General features: G+C 48.0%; 1 protein-coding gene across 2 annotated transcripts in view; it reads left to right on the top strand.

Moving 5' to 3' along the window:
* Positions 1-68: 68 nt before the first annotated feature.
* Positions 69-18,684, top strand: part of ttll5 (tubulin tyrosine ligase-like family, member 5) — a 51,623-nt gene continuing 33,007 nt past the window's right edge. For both annotated transcript variants that reach the window (XM_030356291.1, XM_030356289.1), the window contains exons 1-15: positions 69-166; positions 402-539; positions 1,780-1,886; positions 2,111-2,193; positions 3,609-3,715; positions 3,988-4,118; positions 4,212-4,294; positions 5,079-5,148; positions 5,263-5,347; positions 6,125-6,226; positions 6,446-6,537; positions 6,781-6,888; positions 13,716-13,797; positions 14,211-14,272; positions 17,212-17,303. In XM_030356291.1, coding sequence (XP_030212151.1) covers positions 481-539; positions 1,780-1,886; positions 2,111-2,193; positions 3,609-3,715; positions 3,988-4,118; positions 4,212-4,294; positions 5,079-5,148; positions 5,263-5,347; positions 6,125-6,226; positions 6,446-6,537; positions 6,781-6,888; positions 13,716-13,797; positions 14,211-14,272; positions 17,212-17,303 — 1,263 coding nt within the window. In that variant the 5' untranslated portion in view covers positions 69-166; positions 402-480. The remainder of the gene's footprint in view (positions 167-401; positions 540-1,779; positions 1,887-2,110; positions 2,194-3,608; positions 3,716-3,987; positions 4,119-4,211; positions 4,295-5,078; positions 5,149-5,262; positions 5,348-6,124; positions 6,227-6,445; positions 6,538-6,780; positions 6,889-13,715; positions 13,798-14,210; positions 14,273-17,211; positions 17,304-18,684) is intronic.

Genomic DNA, 18,684 nt, shown 5'->3' with positions numbered 1-18,684 from the left:
CGATCACCTGTAGTACGGGCCGTTGTGGTTCCGCCCACAACGTCTCTGATATGCGCATGCGCCTTCACTTCGCTGCTCAGTTGCTGTAGTTACCAGGAAGCTTAGCTGGGATGGCCAACTAGGCTACCCTCTTCGAGATAAATTCATGTTTATCCTCGCGTGTTCGGTATGTAATTACAAAGACATGATAACCGAGCACAATCCGAACCATGACCGTTCACAAGGCTGACATAAACCCGCTAAAGCGACCCAAATGTAAACTGTATTCATACAAATATAAGCCTTGACATTTAATACTGGCTACCTTTAAGCTAATGCTTGTTACCTGGTGTCTGACAATGTGATGCCAGAGATGGAATTGTGACCGTAACCGTTCAGACTTGGCGTTGATCTATTTGCAGGTCTGAGATGGCATGGTAAGCCGAGGTGCCGGACTCCACAAAGCTTTTCATCTCGCAGCTCGTCCGGCACTTTGAAGAAATGCCATCTGTGGTCAGGGATGAAGAGGATTCAGAGTCCCACCTGGAGGATGAGCAGGAGTGAGTGGAGGCGCTGATTTGATTTGCAATAGGTCAAACGGTTGTGATTTAACTCCTACTGTGGGTTATTAGATGACATCGAAAATAGTCCCTTGGTTGAACTCATAATAATTGGGCTGCTTCATGAGATTAAGGGTAAACATTATGATGGCTAGATAATGTTCCCTAAACCCAAACCCTTTTATATAGCCTCGAACATTAGTAGTAGTAGTAGTGGCAGCAGTGCTAATAGTATTAATTGGACTAAATCAGGGTATAAAATCATATCATTATCATATCTGTTATTGCGCTCAAAATATAATATCAATCTTGTTTTTCTTTGAAAAAAACACATTCTTTGGAGTACGCTCAACCATTTATTTGAGTGTGTGTGTGCAAGTCCTCATGTAAAACAGTTATCAACGATTGAGCAATTCATTAATTATTATTTGAGTGTCTGTCTTTGAGCGACCCGACAGAACAAAACTATTGTAATGTTCTTCACTCTTAAAGGAACATGATGGCTGCAGAGGGCATGGTTACATTACTGTCGTGACCCTGTATTATTGATGGCACCTTAGAGAAACCCATTAAAGACGTCCACAAGCATTCATTTTGCACAATTGATTGCCCTTCTCCTAAGGCTGAGGCGATGCAGCCAACCACATTATCCTATATATCATGACATTGTGTTGGAGCAGTTGGTCTTTCTCATTTTTCTCTGGATATGCGTGATTTCGGTAGATTTGTTGTGTCTGGGCAATGCACTACTACATTCTTATGATTTTACTAAAAGTAAAAAGAAAGCATCTTTTAATTTTGACATACTTTAGCCTATCACTGAAGAGCTGGTTTGAGCAGCTCCTGTCAAAGCACTAGAGCACTGAGAATACCTTGCTTTGTGTGTAGCAGTTATTTTATAACAGGAAAGTCATGTCTTTAAGAGCTATGCCATCAACCAGCTTCCCATCTCATAGCACCTGCGTCTAGAACTATCATGAATCCTAAAATAATGAGTTGCTCCTCAGACTTTCTGAAACAACACAATTTAAAATGTACGTATGTATTGGGTGAGCTTCCTACTCATGTGTTCTCCACCTCTCTATTATTCATGACTGTAACCATAACATTAAATACAGTTAATCTCAAGGTTTCATTTTTTACTGTGGATTATTCTGGTCTTCTGGGTTTAGCTTGCTTGAGGGTCTCTTGATTTGTTCGACCAGGATGTTGTTTATAGGCGTGTTTCTTTATCTCTAAGAGACCATCCTTGCATCGCCTGGAGTGGCCTTAGTAGGAGGATCCCTGTCCTGGTGTTCTGCGCCGAGGCCATTATCTCTAAAGATGGGAATCTATGCTCTATTGGAGGTAAACACATACGCATGCACGCATACACATAAACATACACACATCCAAACACACACACACACCAAGACTCACACTATCTCAAAGGATTCAAGTCTGCTCTATGGGACGTACACAACACTATTCTGATGTATCCCAATCACTACTGTGTGTATCATGTTTGTTTTTATCAATGAAAAAACGGCAACGTGTGTGTAGCTTGTTGTGTTTTTTTGTGTTTCCTACAGAGCGATATAACATGGCCTTCAAGATTGTTCGCACAGAAAGTCGCCTAGTCAGAGGAATACTCACAAACCATGGATTCAATGAGGTTATGTTCTTTCCATAATATAAAATCATGTTATGTTGATTGTATGTTTGTGTGTGTATGTGTGTGGGGTGCATGTGTGTGCCCGAAAGCTTGGCAATCTGTTTATGTTTGTGAGTTTGTGTGTTTAGGCTATTTCAAAATGATATTATTAATCGACTTGAACTCAAAAATCAAGTCAAATTTTGCAGTAGGTCATGTTTGCATAATTAAAAGTGCTCCCACAGCATTTACATTCATATCAACTTAGAAAATCACATCACTCTTTATTACCTCAAGTTTCTTTGTTGGCTGCTGGCAATGTCAGTATTCTGCATTGATAGCCGCGGGAAATGATCAATACAGTGTAGTGATTTAAGAATGGATGTTTTCAAATCTGGGCTTAATTTTGTCCAAGTGCTATCTTCTGGCAATAGTGCCAGAAGATGAAAATTACTCAAGTGGCATATTCCTTAACTCAATTTGCTTCCATCATGCATTATATCTTAATTTAATTCAGGCTCCAGCAACGGGCTGAGCTCCAATGAAACATCTCTATATGGAAATTCGATAACATTAAAAATAGCAAAAACTGCAGATTCGGGGCCTTGCGACGATTCTCATCCCAACCCAGGCTGAACTGGAATGGTTTCTGAAGCTGCTGTTTACCTCAGTTTACCTTGTCTTTATGAGCATGCCAATGCTCTTGATGCCCCTTGTCAGATAAATGGATATTAAGCTTTTTTTTCATAACTCTCTGCCTTGAATGGATACTTGCCAGATGTCAAAGCTTGCGAATGCATTACTTTAGAAAGGCTCTTAGGAGAATGAAAAGGATCCGGTTTCACGAGTGTGCTATTGCTGGTTTGAAGAAGTAACTATAAATTCAACCCCTTTTCTAATACGTCACGCTAGTGCTGTTAACTCCCACTAACTCATAATCATCAAAGGTCCAGTATTGACCCGCCAACGTTTAATAAGCCTATATTGCAAACATCTGTACTCCCGGTGTGTGTGTGCATGTGTGTGCGTGTGTGTGCGTGTGCGCGCATGCGTGTGTGTGTGTTTGTGTGTGTGTGTTTGTGTGTGTGATCCAGTTGTTGGCCCTAAACACAAACAAAGGGTAATGGGATGGTGATGAAAGTAGCTGGTGAACCCAGTGATATGATTTGAGGAGAGCTGGGCTGTGTTTCTATGGATTAGCTCCTAAGATGCACTCCAGCCGAGCTGTCACATGTGATTGAGATCAGAACATAATACTGTTGTTGGGGCGACTGGCAGCATCCAATGTCCATGCTTTTTTGCTCTGAAATAATCCTTTTGGTTTTTGATTTATCGCTTGGCATGAGAGCCCATCACGGCTCTGAGCTCAGAATGAAATCATTTGCGGGGTCCGACGAGCCGATTGTCAAACCGAAACGGTGTCTGTTTTTTCCCAGATCCACCCCAACAGTAATGACTTCAACCTCATGTGGACCGGCTCACACTTCAAGCCTTACCTCCTGCGCACCCTTCAGGACTTCCAGAAGGTCAACCACTTCCCCAGGTAGGACGGCCTTGTTTTGCTCGCATTCACCCAGCTGAGCCCCTTCGCAGGCTCTGCTCCAGCCCATGTTTTCCTTGGCTTTGGCAGAAAGGTCTGTTTAGCTTGGAGCAGGAGCCTCCGCGAAAACATGCAATGAAATCAGGAGGAGGGAGCCAAAGCCGGATTGTATTTACTCAAGCTTTATTCATTGTATTTCAAGGGGTCTTACGTTGTGTAGGCCCGGGTCTTTCTATTTTTAAACTGGCAGCACGGGGGGTCCGGTTGTGTTTCAGGTCCTACGAGTTGACGCGCAAGGACCGACTGTACAAGAACATCCAGCGCATGCAGCAGGCGCACGGCTTCAAGAACTTCAACATCGTCCCGCAGACCTTCGTGCTACCCTCCGAGTACAAGACCTTCTGCAGTAGGAGTCACGCTTCACTGCCTTGTCCCCCCACCCACCGCAGACCGCCTCCCTACCGCCTCACGCTAACCTCTGCCTCGTGTCCATCCTCAGGTTGTTTCTCCAAGGATAAGGGGCCATGGATCATCAAACCTGTTGCGTCCTCCAGAGGGAGAGGGATCTACCTGGTCAGCAATGTAAGCCAGAGATAGCGGCAAGGAGCGGTTACGTTGAACTCAAAGCTAAAAAGAAAATACACGTGTGGGCTCCAACACGAGTGTACAAAAGTATTGTAGTAACTTTGTAGATTACTTCATGGAAAGCATGCTGAGTGGACACTGAGTCCGCCAGATGCGGGGGAGGGGGGGGAGTTGTGATAGAGCCATCTTTTTGAACTAAGCACACATCAGCATCACAGACATTAATATGCACCCACTGAGTAAATCACACACTTCCAAGGTTCAGTCTTTGGAGGAGCTCCACACTTGCCTCCCTTTTGAACAACATCCCCCCCCCCTTCACCTCCCACGGCTTCTTCTCTTCTGAAGGCATTTTTATGAAAAGATGGAAGGAATGTCCAGGCGCTATCTGGAGAGAAGAAAGAAGGACGTTTTTAAGGTTCTCTGTGAACTTTAGCCAGCACTGAGGTTTCTCTCTCTCTGCCTCGCCACCTGCAACACATTTTAACCTCATGGCGGCCCTGGCTCTTGCCAGTGGATTATATTTTCATAGAGTGCCGTTAAAGCGCTCGCCTATTATTGCCTGTCACGGCCAATGCCGCTTTTGTATTGTTAACTCAAACTCTCTTTTAACTGGCTCTTTCTTCTCAACACTGTCACAGATTGGCAACAGAGTGGCGCGCGTCAGTGTGTCCCTCCCTGTTGTGATGTAGTGTGAAGTGAGTTCTGGACGGCCTCCCTGGATGAGGTATACCGTGTGAGCGATTGGCTTTGATGTGCTTCCTTTGTTCTTGTTGCGCAGCCAAGCCAGATCTCAATGGACAAAAACATCTTGGTGTCTCGCTACGTTAACAATCCCCTGTTGATACACGGTGAGTGGCCACCTCGCGCGTCCTGAGCTTGCCCGTTTGTTTCATAGGTACGAAGAGTTAAAAAAAGGTTTGCGCCAGTGTAATCGCCTTTCATTTGTGGACCTTGTTTTGCAGACTTCAAGTTCGACGTGCGGTTGTACGTGCTGGTGACCTCGTACGACCCCCTCCTCATCTACCTCTACGAAGAGGGCCTAGCCAGGTGCGCTGCGGAACCCACGGTTTACCGTGTCTTCCTCTTGTTTGTTGTCGTCTGTCGTACGATGACTGAGCGCCAATGCTCCTTTGGTTAGGATGCACCTTTCCATGCAGTGCGTTGCACTTTCTGTGGCCTACGTTCATTCATTTGATCAGGTGGTGGCAAAGACAAAGCAGCCACTTTTGGTTTTCCATGACCAGTAGAGGGCAGCGTTAACTCGCTCTCCCACCGCCGTGATGCTATCCTGTTTTCCTTTCAAATCCAAACCATGGTCTGTGTGATTTATAACAATACATATTACACTACCGGTACTTACTTTTGTTATTTTCTTGGTACAATTTTCAATGATTTTGAAGGAAGGAAGTAAGGAGTACAATAGTCAGAAAGTCTGAAGTTGCTGTTTAATAGTAGGACTGTTGGATCCCAGATTGGTTACATACTGACTGTGCTGTCCTGAATAAGCCCCAGTGCCCTCTGTTAGCTTGAATTTAAAAACACTGGCCCACAAACGGTGACCATGTTGTAAACCCTGCTGTGAATCTCTGGCCGTTCAGTTTAACGCGATGCCTCAGCTCACAGAACATCGATCTGTGTGGCGTGCATCACTTTCAAGCCCAGCCCGATCCCTGCCAAAGTGCTTTCCCCCTTGTCTCAGCTGTGTAACTATGTCACCTTTGGGAAAAAAAATATCGGCCAAATAGACCTAGTGATCAATGTGTTGTTGTGCCACTTTTTATCCGCTCTTGTAAGAAAAACTAAAAGTTATATTCTGGCCCACAGATTCGCGACGGTCAAGTATGACCGGGCTTCGAAGAACATCAAGAACCAGTTCATGCATCTCACCAACTCCAGCGTGAACAAAAAGAGCAGCGACTACGTCAGGTGAGCTGAAACCTCGTTCATCGCAGCCTCATACTCCCAGTGCACTCAAAGCATCAAAGGAACGGTTCCTGTTGGAGCAGGGCTGTGTGTGTGTGTGGGCTCTCAGGTCCAGAGGTCCGTTCTCTGTAACCTGGATGATAGCGCCGCGCCGCATCGCAATTCCTGGCATCCAGCGGCGAGCCCCCATGTCACAGCCGCCCGTCTTTTGTTCCTTTTCAGTTGCGATGACCCTGAACTGGAGGATTACGGCAACAAGTGGAGCATGAGTGCCATGTTGAGGTATTTGAAGCACGAGGGGAAAGACACCACATGTGAGTTCAGATGTTCTTTTTTCTTTTCATCACAACACAATTGGCTGATGTTGATGTCTTTGTGTTTTCCTTTGATTTCCCCTTGTTATTTAACGAGCAGGCGAGGGGAAAGTATTCAAGTGCCGCTAACCATAAATGTGTCGGGCCTGGGTTAACTTTAATCCGTTGTCTTGGTTTATATGAGAAGTGAGAACATGTTGTGCCTTTCATGTTGTAGCCATTTTTTATTGTTGCATATTCCAGTGCTGATGAAGCAGGTGGAAGACCTCATTGTGAAGGCGGTGCTCAGTGCTGAACTGCAGATTGCCAGTGCCTGCAAGATGTTCTGCCCGTACAGGACCAACTGCTTCGGTAAGGGCCACATACCCGCCACAACAAATGCTTTCAATTTCATCCTGGCTTTGTGTTTGAATGCATCGGTGGAGGTCGAAGCCCCACTCTCAGTATGTTTTTATAAGGCGGGATGTGTCTGTTTGTTATGGTTGTGATGTTTAGTAGTTCTTGCAGAAAGGTCACACCGTTTCCCCGTCCTCCTCTGTAAAACAAACCCCAGCCATCCCCTGTGTGGCTCCAGGTTGGGCTGGACTTTCCTTGGATGGAAACATCATTGTGCTGTTTCTCATTCTGCTCTGCGTGTTCCCTCACATCCACTCAGATCTCCCTGTTGTTGGTTTCCCAGAATCACTGTGAAATGGTTCCACTATGCTACTCCTACATATTGGTATGTTTGTATACATAGTCATTCCCTATGGAGCTCCCCCAACACACACACACACACACACACACACACACACACACACACACACACACACACACACACACACACACACACACACACACACACACTGTTTGTGTTCTCTGACTCCTACCATTGGCTCGTCAAAGCCTTTTGTCTGAGTTTGCTCCCTATTGCTTGCCATCCTTCGGGCCTACTGTCTGCTTGGCTGCTCTGCTGTATGAACTCCATCTTGGAGCGATCACCCATGTTGGTGTTGGCCCTAATTGCCCGTTCTCTTTGTGTCTGTCTTTCTTTCTTTCTTTCTCTCTCTCTCTCTCTCTCTCTCTCTCTCTCTCTCTCTCTCTCTCTCTATCTCTGACTGAGTCTTTCCCTTCTCTCTCTCTCTCTCTCTCTCTCTCTCTCTCTGTCTGGTGTTTAAGCAAGATTTGACCATGGTTTTTCACATGGATCACATTACTCTGTTGTTATTACCCTTCCCATAATTTTTTTCCATTTTCTGTCCTGCTCTCTCTTCAACTTTGCATACACCGATGATTTAAAATCACTAGAATAATCAGAATCGGGTCGTACTCCAAAGAAATACTTGAATTCTATTTCCCACGCTTTGTTTGGATACTGTTCTTCTTGTTTAAAGGAAGCTTGACTTGGGGATGAAATAAATGGTAATTGGTCTGCATGTATTCAGCACTTTCCTATCCAGTGGCCACTCAAAGCGCTGTACAGTATTGTCTTACATCCACCCATTCATGCACACATTCACACCCCAACGGCAGTGTCAACCAGGGCGACAGCCAGCTCTTCGGGAGCAGGTAGGGTTGGGTGTCTTGCTCAGGGGCACCTCGACACTCGAGCCAGGAGGAGCCGGGGACCAAACTAGCAACCTTTCAGTTACCAGCCAACCAGCTCTACCTCAGGAGACACATGCCTCACCCAAAAACAAAAGGAGTTCATGTCGGGGCAGAACCTTTTACCTGCCAACATGTGCAGGCATACATTGCAACAGACGGTGAGCCCTGTGCATTGGCACACGATCCGGACTCCTCTTGAACAACCCAGTCCGACTGAGGTGTCGACATGATAGTTGCTCCTTATCTTCCCAAAATATTTTCCCCATGCTCCCGAGTGAGGTGGGGAGATGAGCGTGGACGGTGTGAACGCACCGACACCCTCTCCTCCGTCCCTCAACACCATCAGATAGACGGAGCTCCACGCAGGTCCCCCTAGACATAACAGGGGTTGTGTTTTGGGCTGTTGCCCACGTGGAAACAGGCTAGATTCCTGCTCTCTGATTACTGCCTGTATGGAGATGCTATCAGGGGCCTCACCCCTGGGCTGAGGGGCCTCACTCTTGGGCTGAGGGGCCTCACTCCCTGGTTGCAGGGCATCACTCCTGTGTTGAGGGGAGATCTCTCCCAGAGTGTGTCTGACGGCTGGTTTAACCTGTGCACATTGACATCTCAATGCAGCACAGGTGTGCAGCCTCTCACAGCCCAATATTCCAATCAGACTGACTCGGCTGTTTAGAGCATCCTTCATCCACACACACACACACACACTCCCACATCATAAATCCAATCTTGTTCCTTCCCTTGTCTGGCATTATCAGTTGACTACTTAATTACACGTCCTTCAGCACCCAACCGAAACACAAGATCTCTGTGAAATCCAACCTCGAAAGGCAGAAGTAACGACAGTGGCAGAAAAGCCTCCCAACAGGCCTGCAGCAACGCTCCGTCCCGCATGTTCAGATGCTTTTTGCTCTGTCACCAGAACATAGCACGACCTGTTCACTGTTTCACAAAAACAACAACAAGCAATTAGGGTTGCCGGTACTATTACGTTACGGCCTCACAACGCCAACGAAAACAGTGTGGTCCGCTCCCACGACACGTCCCCCAACACCCTTCCCTGTTTCTCCCCCCTCCTTACCCCAAAGTGAGTTAATTACAGTATCAGCGCGTCTCGGTCTATGATATTACATTTCTGCAGAGACAGACACATGGGGGGGGGGGGGGGGGGGGGGGGTTAGTCAAGTGTTTCCCCTCTGTCAATCTGAACCCCCCCCCCCCCCACCCATGCGGACGGACATGTGTGCGCTGTGCTCGCTCTGTTCTTGGCAGTTCATCTGCTCCTCTCCCGTCCGCCAGATTGCCGCAATTTATTCCGTCCCTGTTATTGTTAAATTAATCTCGTCGTTCAATACATTAAAAACATGAAATCTTTTTATAGTATTCTGATGGTGGTACTGGATATGAAAACATCTCTGTGCTTTCGTTGGTGAGGTGTCTCTGCGTGTGTGTCTCTGTGTGTGTGTGTGTGTCCTTGTGTGCGTGTGTATGTGTCTATGCATGTCTGTGTGCGTTCCTGTGTCTACGCGTGTGTGTTTCTGTGCGTGGATGTCCGTGTGTATGTGCTCGTGTGTGTGTCTCTGCATGTCCGTTTGCATCTGCGTGCGTGCGTGTGTGTGTGTGTATGTATGTCTGTGCGTGTCCGTGTGCGTGTGCGTGTGTGTGTGTGTGTGTGTTTGTGCTCCTTCATGTCCATGTGTGTGTGTATCCCTGTCCCTGTTTGTGTGCGTGTGTCTGTGTGTGTCTGTGTACGTGCATGTGTGCGCGCGAGGGGTGATCGAATGCCACCCATGCAGCTCCCCACCACCAGCCCTGTGATTAATGGAGCAGCTCCGGGCCGAGGGATGCTGATTATGAGATGTTTTGACTGAGGAGTGATTAGCCAAGCCAGGGCCCTATTTTATTACACGCCAAACATTCCACCCACTGGTCCTGTGTTCCACCCAACGTCCCTCATTAAGTGCTCAGTGTGGTTTGATCCAGCGCCTCAGCCCCTCCCCTGAACCCTCCCCCACGCCCTCCCCTCACCCTCCCCCGCGTCTCGTCCCAACCCTGCTACATTTATCCGATAGTCACCCACTCTTCTACACTTGAAAAAAGAATGGATTTGTCGTGATGATGACGATATGGTCAGAATTCACTTAACTTCTCGAGCATGATGAATGGATTGCCCCCCCCCTACACACCCACCCACCCCCAAACCACACCCATCAAGATAAATCTATAAACAGGGCCCTTTGAAAAAAGCTCCAGTCTTCGGGGCGTCTCTGTGTCTCTCGCTTTCCCTCTCTCTCTTCAAGCTAGCTGCTCCGCTCCTTGCCGTAATGGAGGAGGGAAAGTTTAAACAACACCAATTCATGGAATGGAGGACAGACCGTCCTCTGCTCGCACACAGACTCCGACCCACGCCGGAGATGCTTGTCACTGCTGCTGCTTCTGTTTCTGTTCTCTGCTGTTAATGCAGGCCCATAAACATCACGGCTGGTGTTAGGGCTGTGGAGGCAGGGGGAGGGGGGGGGGGGGGGGGGGGTCTTGTCTCTGGTAGGCGCGACCATTTCCAGCACCACAGGTCCCAAAGTCGAAGAAGGAGGGGGGAGGGTGTTAAGACAAATCCTACATGTCACCCGTCTCCACGCTCCCTCCCTCTTTTACTGGGTGCGATGTGGGTGCCCGCCGCCTCTCCTCCTCCCGGCCGCTGGTGGCGGCGGCGCTTGTTGTGGGCTCCTCGCGGGCTGATGACGCGGTGCTCCCCTCGCCGCCAGCGGTCCCCGCCACAGGACTGAGCGTGCCTCGCAGAGGGCGGCACGGCTCACCTCGCGAGGCAGGGGCGGCGTCTGCGGCTAATTGGAGGGAAAATGTGCGGCGGGTTGTCACTCAGAGTGGGCCTGTCTGCAGAGAACTGTGGGGACACACACACACACATGCACCCGCGCTTTTTCCTCTTGTTGTGGTGCTGTTGACAAGCCACCACAGGCTGACTTCATGTGTGCTGCATCAGTCTAATGCATTGGGTTTTATGTCTCTCTCTCCCTCTCTCTGGGTCTCTCTCCCTGTGTGTTCGTGTTCTATGTCAAAGGGAAAAAAACAAAGAAATACTCATGCAACTGGAAAATAACTGTGAAATCTCTTAACAACTACTGTTTGGTGTGCAGTCCATCCTCAGCAGACAGAGATGAGTCCGCACTTTCCATCTTGGATGAAAATCCCACTAAACCCTCTACAATTACCTTGTTCCCTTGACAACTAGTGTCAGATACGATTAGGACATGCGTTCACCTAGACAGACTGGAAAGGTTGAGAGTCAATGTATGGACCAAGCTGTGATAATTGGAGAGCGTTTATCCGAAAGCCTTAGGACGGTCAAAGGCAGGTTGATCTTGGCATCCATCAAACACAACTTTGTCTTTCCTAAGTCTTTCCTCTTGAGCCTTTTTCGAAGTTACATATTGACTGGTCTCAGCCTCTTGTGTTCAGTCACATGGTGTTCATTCACAAGGCACTACCGCACAATGTGACCCATCCTGAGCGTCTGATATGCAGAGCAAGTAAGGCCGGACAGCGTCTTGAAGAACCTCAAGGCCCGATTCTCGTTGTCTGCATTGTCATTCAAATTACCGTACATGTAATCAGAGAACCAGCTTTATTCTTTTTTTTAAATCCATGGGATACCCAGTTCACCGGGTAGTACTTTTTTTTGTTAGACAGCAGAGCAATTGTTAAAAATCATATTTTAATCCACGTTTCTTCCAACAAGCGTCTGTTTTTGCAGAAAGTACTGTTCCCATTGTACGGTCCGGGATTGGTCTTGCTCGCCTGTCAATCATGACGTCTTCCTCTTCATGACGCAGTCAATCAATGCTGTGTCCCAAGACTTTCCCTCTGGAAATGCGGGCTCTGCGACACTCACACACAACCCGGATCACCACAGCCTCTGTCAATCACACCACTCCCTCCCCCCAAAATGAGTGGGAAAGAAAGGGCAGGTCTCTGGCCCTTTAGCTGGCTCTTGTGTGCTTAACACCGCCGTTGACCTGCGACTCCCGAGCAAACAGCGGCGCTCACGGAGGCTTTGAAAGCCCCATGCCGCTGGCCTATTTTCACAACAGACACCGCTCTTTGAAGTTGTAACCAGGAGTGCTTCTCCCCTCCCCGGCTTTACCGCTGTGCTTTGCCCCAATCCTTGTAAAGGAAAAACACAAAAAGCTAAGCTGTGGTCGGCCTCTCTGCTCTGGCTGCGGGGGGCTCGGGGTGGGGTCGGGGGTGGTCTTGGCTGGTTGGGTTGGGGCTTTTACAAGGCAGCCCTGCCCCACCGTCGTGAGTGCTGTGTGCTCATCGCTAGTGGAGGTGAGAGTAGGGGGGTGTACAGTACAATCCTGTTGTATTATGGGATGCGTTTTTTTTTTTTTTTGGTATTGTTTGAGAGTATGTGTGTGTGTGTTTGGGGTCAAATGTATTTTGTTGCAATGTTCCTGAACCAAAGCAGTGCTGTATCGAAATGCCAGAAAGTAACCGCTAATGTGCTTGCTTGAGGTCATTACCGCTAATGGTGGCACAACTCGTTAAAAGTGAAATGGCCGCAAGTCTGTTTAGACCTTCCAGTGGGTTTGCATGTGTATGACATTCACATACACACACCCGCTGTTAGTATAAATAGAAGTGGTGTGTAAGTCATTCGGGTGGCTTTGTGGGGTGAACCCATGTTTTAATTGAGTAAGTGCAGAACTGAAGAAAAACAAAGAAGAAAGTGCTAGCATCTACCCTGATCTGCATGGCTTTAGCTACATGCTATCTTTCTATTTTATTTTCCGACGTCATCTAACCGTTGGCCTGGGCGGACCAGACTTCCACCTAATTGCTGTGGAAACGCCACAGCAGAGTAGACTCCTGTCGCTCCTTTTAATACGCGTTGACAATCTGTAGACTGAAAACCTTTCCAGAAACTGCAGAATTATCAACGGCGTGCATGAAACCGTTCGCCGAACCACAAATTGTTTTTGATCCGAGCTTATGTAAGCGATGCCAACAGAGTCGAAATGTGTGTATGTGTACTTAGCTAATGCAGGGCAGCCAATCCCTCAGTACCGTACTTTGATGTATGTCTCTCTCGTGAGTGATTGGATACACAGAGTAATGTGCGTGTAATCAGGAGCAGAAAGACAGAGAGGGCCATGCTGGCAAACCGGTTGACCAGATTGGTCACTGATGGAACTCTGGTAACACTGTGCTCTCGCTTTAACTCTGCTTTACTCTGATCATTGCCTTTAAAAGAGCTAGAGAGTGGCCATATCTCTCTGGGTTGCATCCCATTTACACATGCACACACACACTCAGGCATACACACCCACAGGCACACACGTACGCACATGCACAAAACACAAACACTCTGCTTGCACAGACACACGCACACACACAAACATACGCATGCATGCACAGTATACCCGTGCGCACGCACAATGGTACACACACACAAACGCACACACACACACACACACACACACACACACACACACACACACACGTACTGAGGCAGGCATGCGCGCACAAATTGTACGCGCAAATTGCTCATGATGTTGCGCTTCCCTCCTTTGCAGAGCTGTACGGGTTCGACGTGCTCATAGACACCGACCTCAAGCCTTGGCTTCTGGAGGTTAACCTCTCCCCCTCCCTGGCGTGGTGAGTGACAGCCCCTCCCCGTTGGCACCGGGACCCCCGGCTTTACCCACCCAAAACAAGTGCTGCCGGGAGCCCTGCTCGCTCTCCAGGCTCACGAATACACAGTATCGGCTTATGTTCTGTCCGGTGGTGGCTTGGACGATGTTGAGTATAGTGTGTATGTGGCTCTCATGCAAGAGGAATTGGCACACAAGCACACACGCAAGCACACACAACATGCATATTGTGGATGGTTTTGGGTCAACGAGATGTGTGTGACGCCAGTCAAGGCAGGGCATGTATCCGAAGGGTCTTCCATGGTCCAGGGCGGGAACAAAATCCATCCCAAATTGTGCTTTGCAATTTAGTGTGTATGTCTGTGTGTTTGTCTATGCGTGTTGTGGTTTTAACTTTGAATCCATGTTTCCCTTCAGCGACGCTCCTCTGGACCTCAAGATAAAGGCCAGCATGATAGCTGACATGTTTTCCATCGTGGGTGAGTGCTGTCCTGCACAGTTTCCCATGTCTTCTGCAGGCCAGCTCTGAGGGGCTGGGATCCATCTTCATCGCTTACTGCAAATGTTGGCGCTGAGACCCTGGCGGAGAGACGCTGGTTGTGATCTATATCCACCAGCCTGTTCCACATCAGGGGTGGAGGACCACCAGGGCAACGGGCTCATTACTGGGACTCTCCCAGTAGCATGGTCTGACTCCACCATGACTCCCACTCTGTGTCATCGTAGCAGTGAACTCACACTGGGGAACGCGTACCCTTGTTGTCTTTGTGTGTTCTGCGTGTAAGGTCTCTGTTCGGCCACACTTAACCATGCATATCCTCTGCTCTTGCAATTATGCCCAAGAATTACAGAGTTATCCTTCATCAGGGGCTCTGAGTGTGGATGGGGGCCCGCTGGGCTGGGCCCCCGGCCCTATTGGGGCTCCTGCAGCGTGCTCGTTATTAGGAGCTCCCCATCGCTTTGGCTCCAAAGGGGCCTAGTAGATAATTTTTCTAATGTCCAGTGCAGATAGACTACAACTGTTGTTTCTCACACACAGGGTCGCTCCAGCGAGATTCGCCTCGTAAAATGTGTAGAACATGCATTATGGAAACATTTGGATAGCTCCACAAGGGGGTTCCATGATTGCGCAAATGCAACAACCGCAAGCGTTATTAATTGACATTAAAAGACCTGGCTGGGGGGGAAGTTGTCGACGGAGACAGGCGTGGGTTGTGTTGGAGTCATTAAGCTCTCTTGAGAAACTGGATCCTGCATTGTTAAGCTGTAGCGATTTGAGTATCCAGAATGTTGCGCCCCGGGCAGGGATCAACCCTCATTATAGAGCAGTGGTTGCAACAGAGAAGGAGAGCTGTCCTGGTAGATCCTCCTCCTCCTCCCCCCCCTCCTCCTCCTCCTCCTCCTCCTCCTCCTCCTCCTCCTCCTCCTCCTCCTCCTCCTCCTCCTCCTCATAATTACTGTATTCTCACGGAGCAGGCAGAGCTTACAATGCCATGACAAAAGTGCGTACTCACCAGAGAAGAATCTCACACACACACACTTGCACCTATGCACTTGCACACACACACACACACACGCACACGCACAGACACAGACAGACACACACAGACACACACACCGGGACAAAGGCATTCCGGCAATGTAATATCCACACTCTGCTGGATAAGACCTGACAAGTACATATGTATTACAAGAGTGACTGATATGGTCTTTAACAACGATGCAATGAATGCAAGACACAAGACAACAATCTTATCTGCGCTCGGTCTCCCTGGGCCCCTTACCTCACTGGCGTTCTCTCCCCATCTATTAAGAGTGTTGGCTAACAGTCCTTCTGCTCGCTCTGAGCCCCCCAGACGCTCACTATAGGCAAGCGTCCAGTGACACTCCAAGAGAGAAAGAGTGTGTGTGTGTGTGCGTGCCTGAGCATATGGGCGCGTATACAAAGTGCACAATATGAGTTCACGCCAGGTGAGAGAGAGAGAGAGAGAGAGAGAGAGAGAGAGAGAGACCACTAACAAGTCTCAAGGCTCGAGTTGGCGAGAGAGAGAGAGAAAGTGAGTCCAATCCTAAAGGGCCAGTTATCTTTGGAGTGAGGCATTAGCGCGGGGGGGGGGGGAAATGAGCGGTGGCATGTAGAACATAGCCCATCCATTATTCACCAAAACAACCCCTCTGCCCGGCGCCCCGGGGCTGATAGCACTTGGGCGGCGTCCCGGTCCTGTAAATAATGACAGCATGCCATTAGCATTCATTCACCCCCACCTCCCCTGCCCACCTCCCTCCCCCCTTCTCCCGTCTGCTGCTGCTGTCAGTTAGTTGTCAGCCATGTTTGGAATAATTGCCGTGTTGAGGTGAGAATGCGACGGGGGCCCTAAGCCCTACCTGACGGCTGGGAGGACGCTGCAGGAAGCGGCCCCCGGGGGCCCGCCTGTCAATCGCCTCGAATCACCGCCATTTAAAAGAATGTATGCACGTGTGACCCGAATGAAACCAATGCTTCCCCCCCCAGGGTTAGGGGACAGGAAGCATTGGTGTCATTGGGGGCTCTCTTGCATACATTTTTTGTAAGAGAGACCCAATGAGACCCAATTAGGTTATTACTAACTACTACTGACGACTAGTGTGTGTGTCTGTCACAAATATATGCCCTTTTAAGCCCTTTGAGACTGCACTTATTTATTTGCTAGAGAGACCCAATTAGTTTATTACTAACTACTACTAACTATTATGACTACTACATCGGTAGTTGAGTTTTGGTCGTTTCATTTTCATTGGGTCTCGCTTGCACTTCTTTTTTTGCAAGAGAGAACCAATGAGACACAATTAGTTTATTACTGCTTATTGCTGCTACTGATCATTATGACTACTACACTACTGTAGTTTATTCATGGGTTGGTTGGTTAGTTAGGTTGTTATTAATCATCCTTTTGGAGAAGTCTCTTTGCACACCAAAGAGGACAGGATCGAGAAGTATCCTCTTCACTCTAATGTATTCATACACTGGAATTCGTCCATAATATATTCGGTATCAGTCCTTTGCACAGGCTTGTAAAAACACTGCGCCTCCTTTATGAAAACACTTGCCACGAAATGACAATCAAAAATGCACACCTTGATGTAGCGTAATCCATGAGAATCTGATGGATGTAAACCTGGGTGCCAAACATGATTCAGGAACATGAGGATCAGATAGCAGCCGTCTAGGTATTAACCGTGTAATACCCATGGTGCCTTTCAGCGCAGGGCGGGGCAGCCTGCCTGGAGCCCAGCACACAGGTTCACCCTGAGCTCTCACTCTGACCTCCCTCAGTGTGAAACGCCGGCCAGTGTGGGGGTGTAGGCCGGTTGTGTTGGTGAACCCCAGACAGAGCTGCTCCTCCCCTCCCCCGCCCCCTGACTCCTCTTGTCTTCCCAGGCTTCGTGTGTCAGGACCCCCTGCTGAAACAGCCGCGCTCCGAACGCAACGCTGTGGAGCCCACTCTCAGGCAGCCGGCGCCGAAATCCACGGTACACACACACGTACAGGAATACACACACACGTCACACACACACACACACACACACACACACACACACACACACTCAAATATACGGCCTTACACACAAACACACACACACAGACACACACAGACACACACAGACACACACAGACACACACACACACACACACACACACACACACACACTCAAATATACGGCCTCACACACAAACACACACACACAGACACACACAGACACGCACACATACACACACACACGCACACACAAATACACACACAAATACACACACATTTATGCACTTGCATACACACACACACACAGACCAAACAGTGATGATATTACACAGAATTTGCTTAACGTATGCAAATGACGGTAACGAAATGCTATCATTTCAAATTATATAAACAGTTTCATTGGGTGTGTGCAGTGGGAGATTGAAATTAATCCGATATAATAATACAGTGTGCGGTTTGTGAATATAGTGTAGGAAATCAAATCTACAATTCAAATGTAGATGGCATGATGCCAAGACACAGATTAAATGCTTCTTAAACAATGTTGTCAAAACCCTCTGCCCCATGCTAGCACATGTCTGCTCAGGAAAGCTCTGCTTCTATCGCAAAGTCGTGCATATTATCATTATAATGTGGAGAGGCCATTGTTGTTAACGGTAGATAAATATTACTGCTAATCCTCGGGTTTTGTCTGAGTGTACATAACTCCTGGGTGCTGCTCTCTCAGGCTTTATTGTCAATCATTTGTATTTTTCTGCCTAATGATAATCTTGCTTCCCCTTGGCCCAATAGTGCCACGTCAGCCCTGCTCTTGGCTGGTGCTAGCCGACGACTCTGTGAGCTTTAGTCCTGGATATACAGCAGAGCCTCTGCCAAATACGAGATTTGTGCTTCACCTTCCGCTGTGCAAAGGGCCTGTCTGGGCATCCACTAACAGGGCGTCATTGTATGATGTAGGATTCTACAGTGTGTGCACATACACTCCATTAATCCCTGTGCATTGCCTCGCAGCGTCCCTGCTCTGCACAGACCCCCGCCACTCCGACTAAAGGGGTTTAGAGTTCTCTTCACACTGTGCACTAGACAGACGTTTGTATCGTCAGTGATGTGTCGGCAACCAGTTAGCAGATCTACCAAAATATGAAAATATACAATGTGAACTTTGAACTTCTTTGCAAATATGATACATATATATGTAAAAAAAAAAAAAAAAATATATATATATATATATATATATATATATATGATGTATAAAATGTATCTCTATGAATTGTTTTCCTACATCTGACAGATTCTATGACATCCTCAGGCAGAGCATTTCTGAGATCTCCTGACCTTTGACCTGGAATGTAGCATTAACCATTTACACGGCA

The sequence above is a fragment of the Gadus morhua genome, chromosome 5 (assembly GCF_902167405.1).
Source record: "Gadus morhua chromosome 5, gadMor3.0, whole genome shotgun sequence".
Lineage (NCBI taxonomy): Eukaryota > Metazoa > Chordata > Actinopteri > Gadiformes > Gadidae > Gadus > Gadus morhua.
The sequence above is the reverse complement of the archived record's forward strand: the minus strand, read 5'-3'. Positions and strand labels throughout refer to the sequence as shown.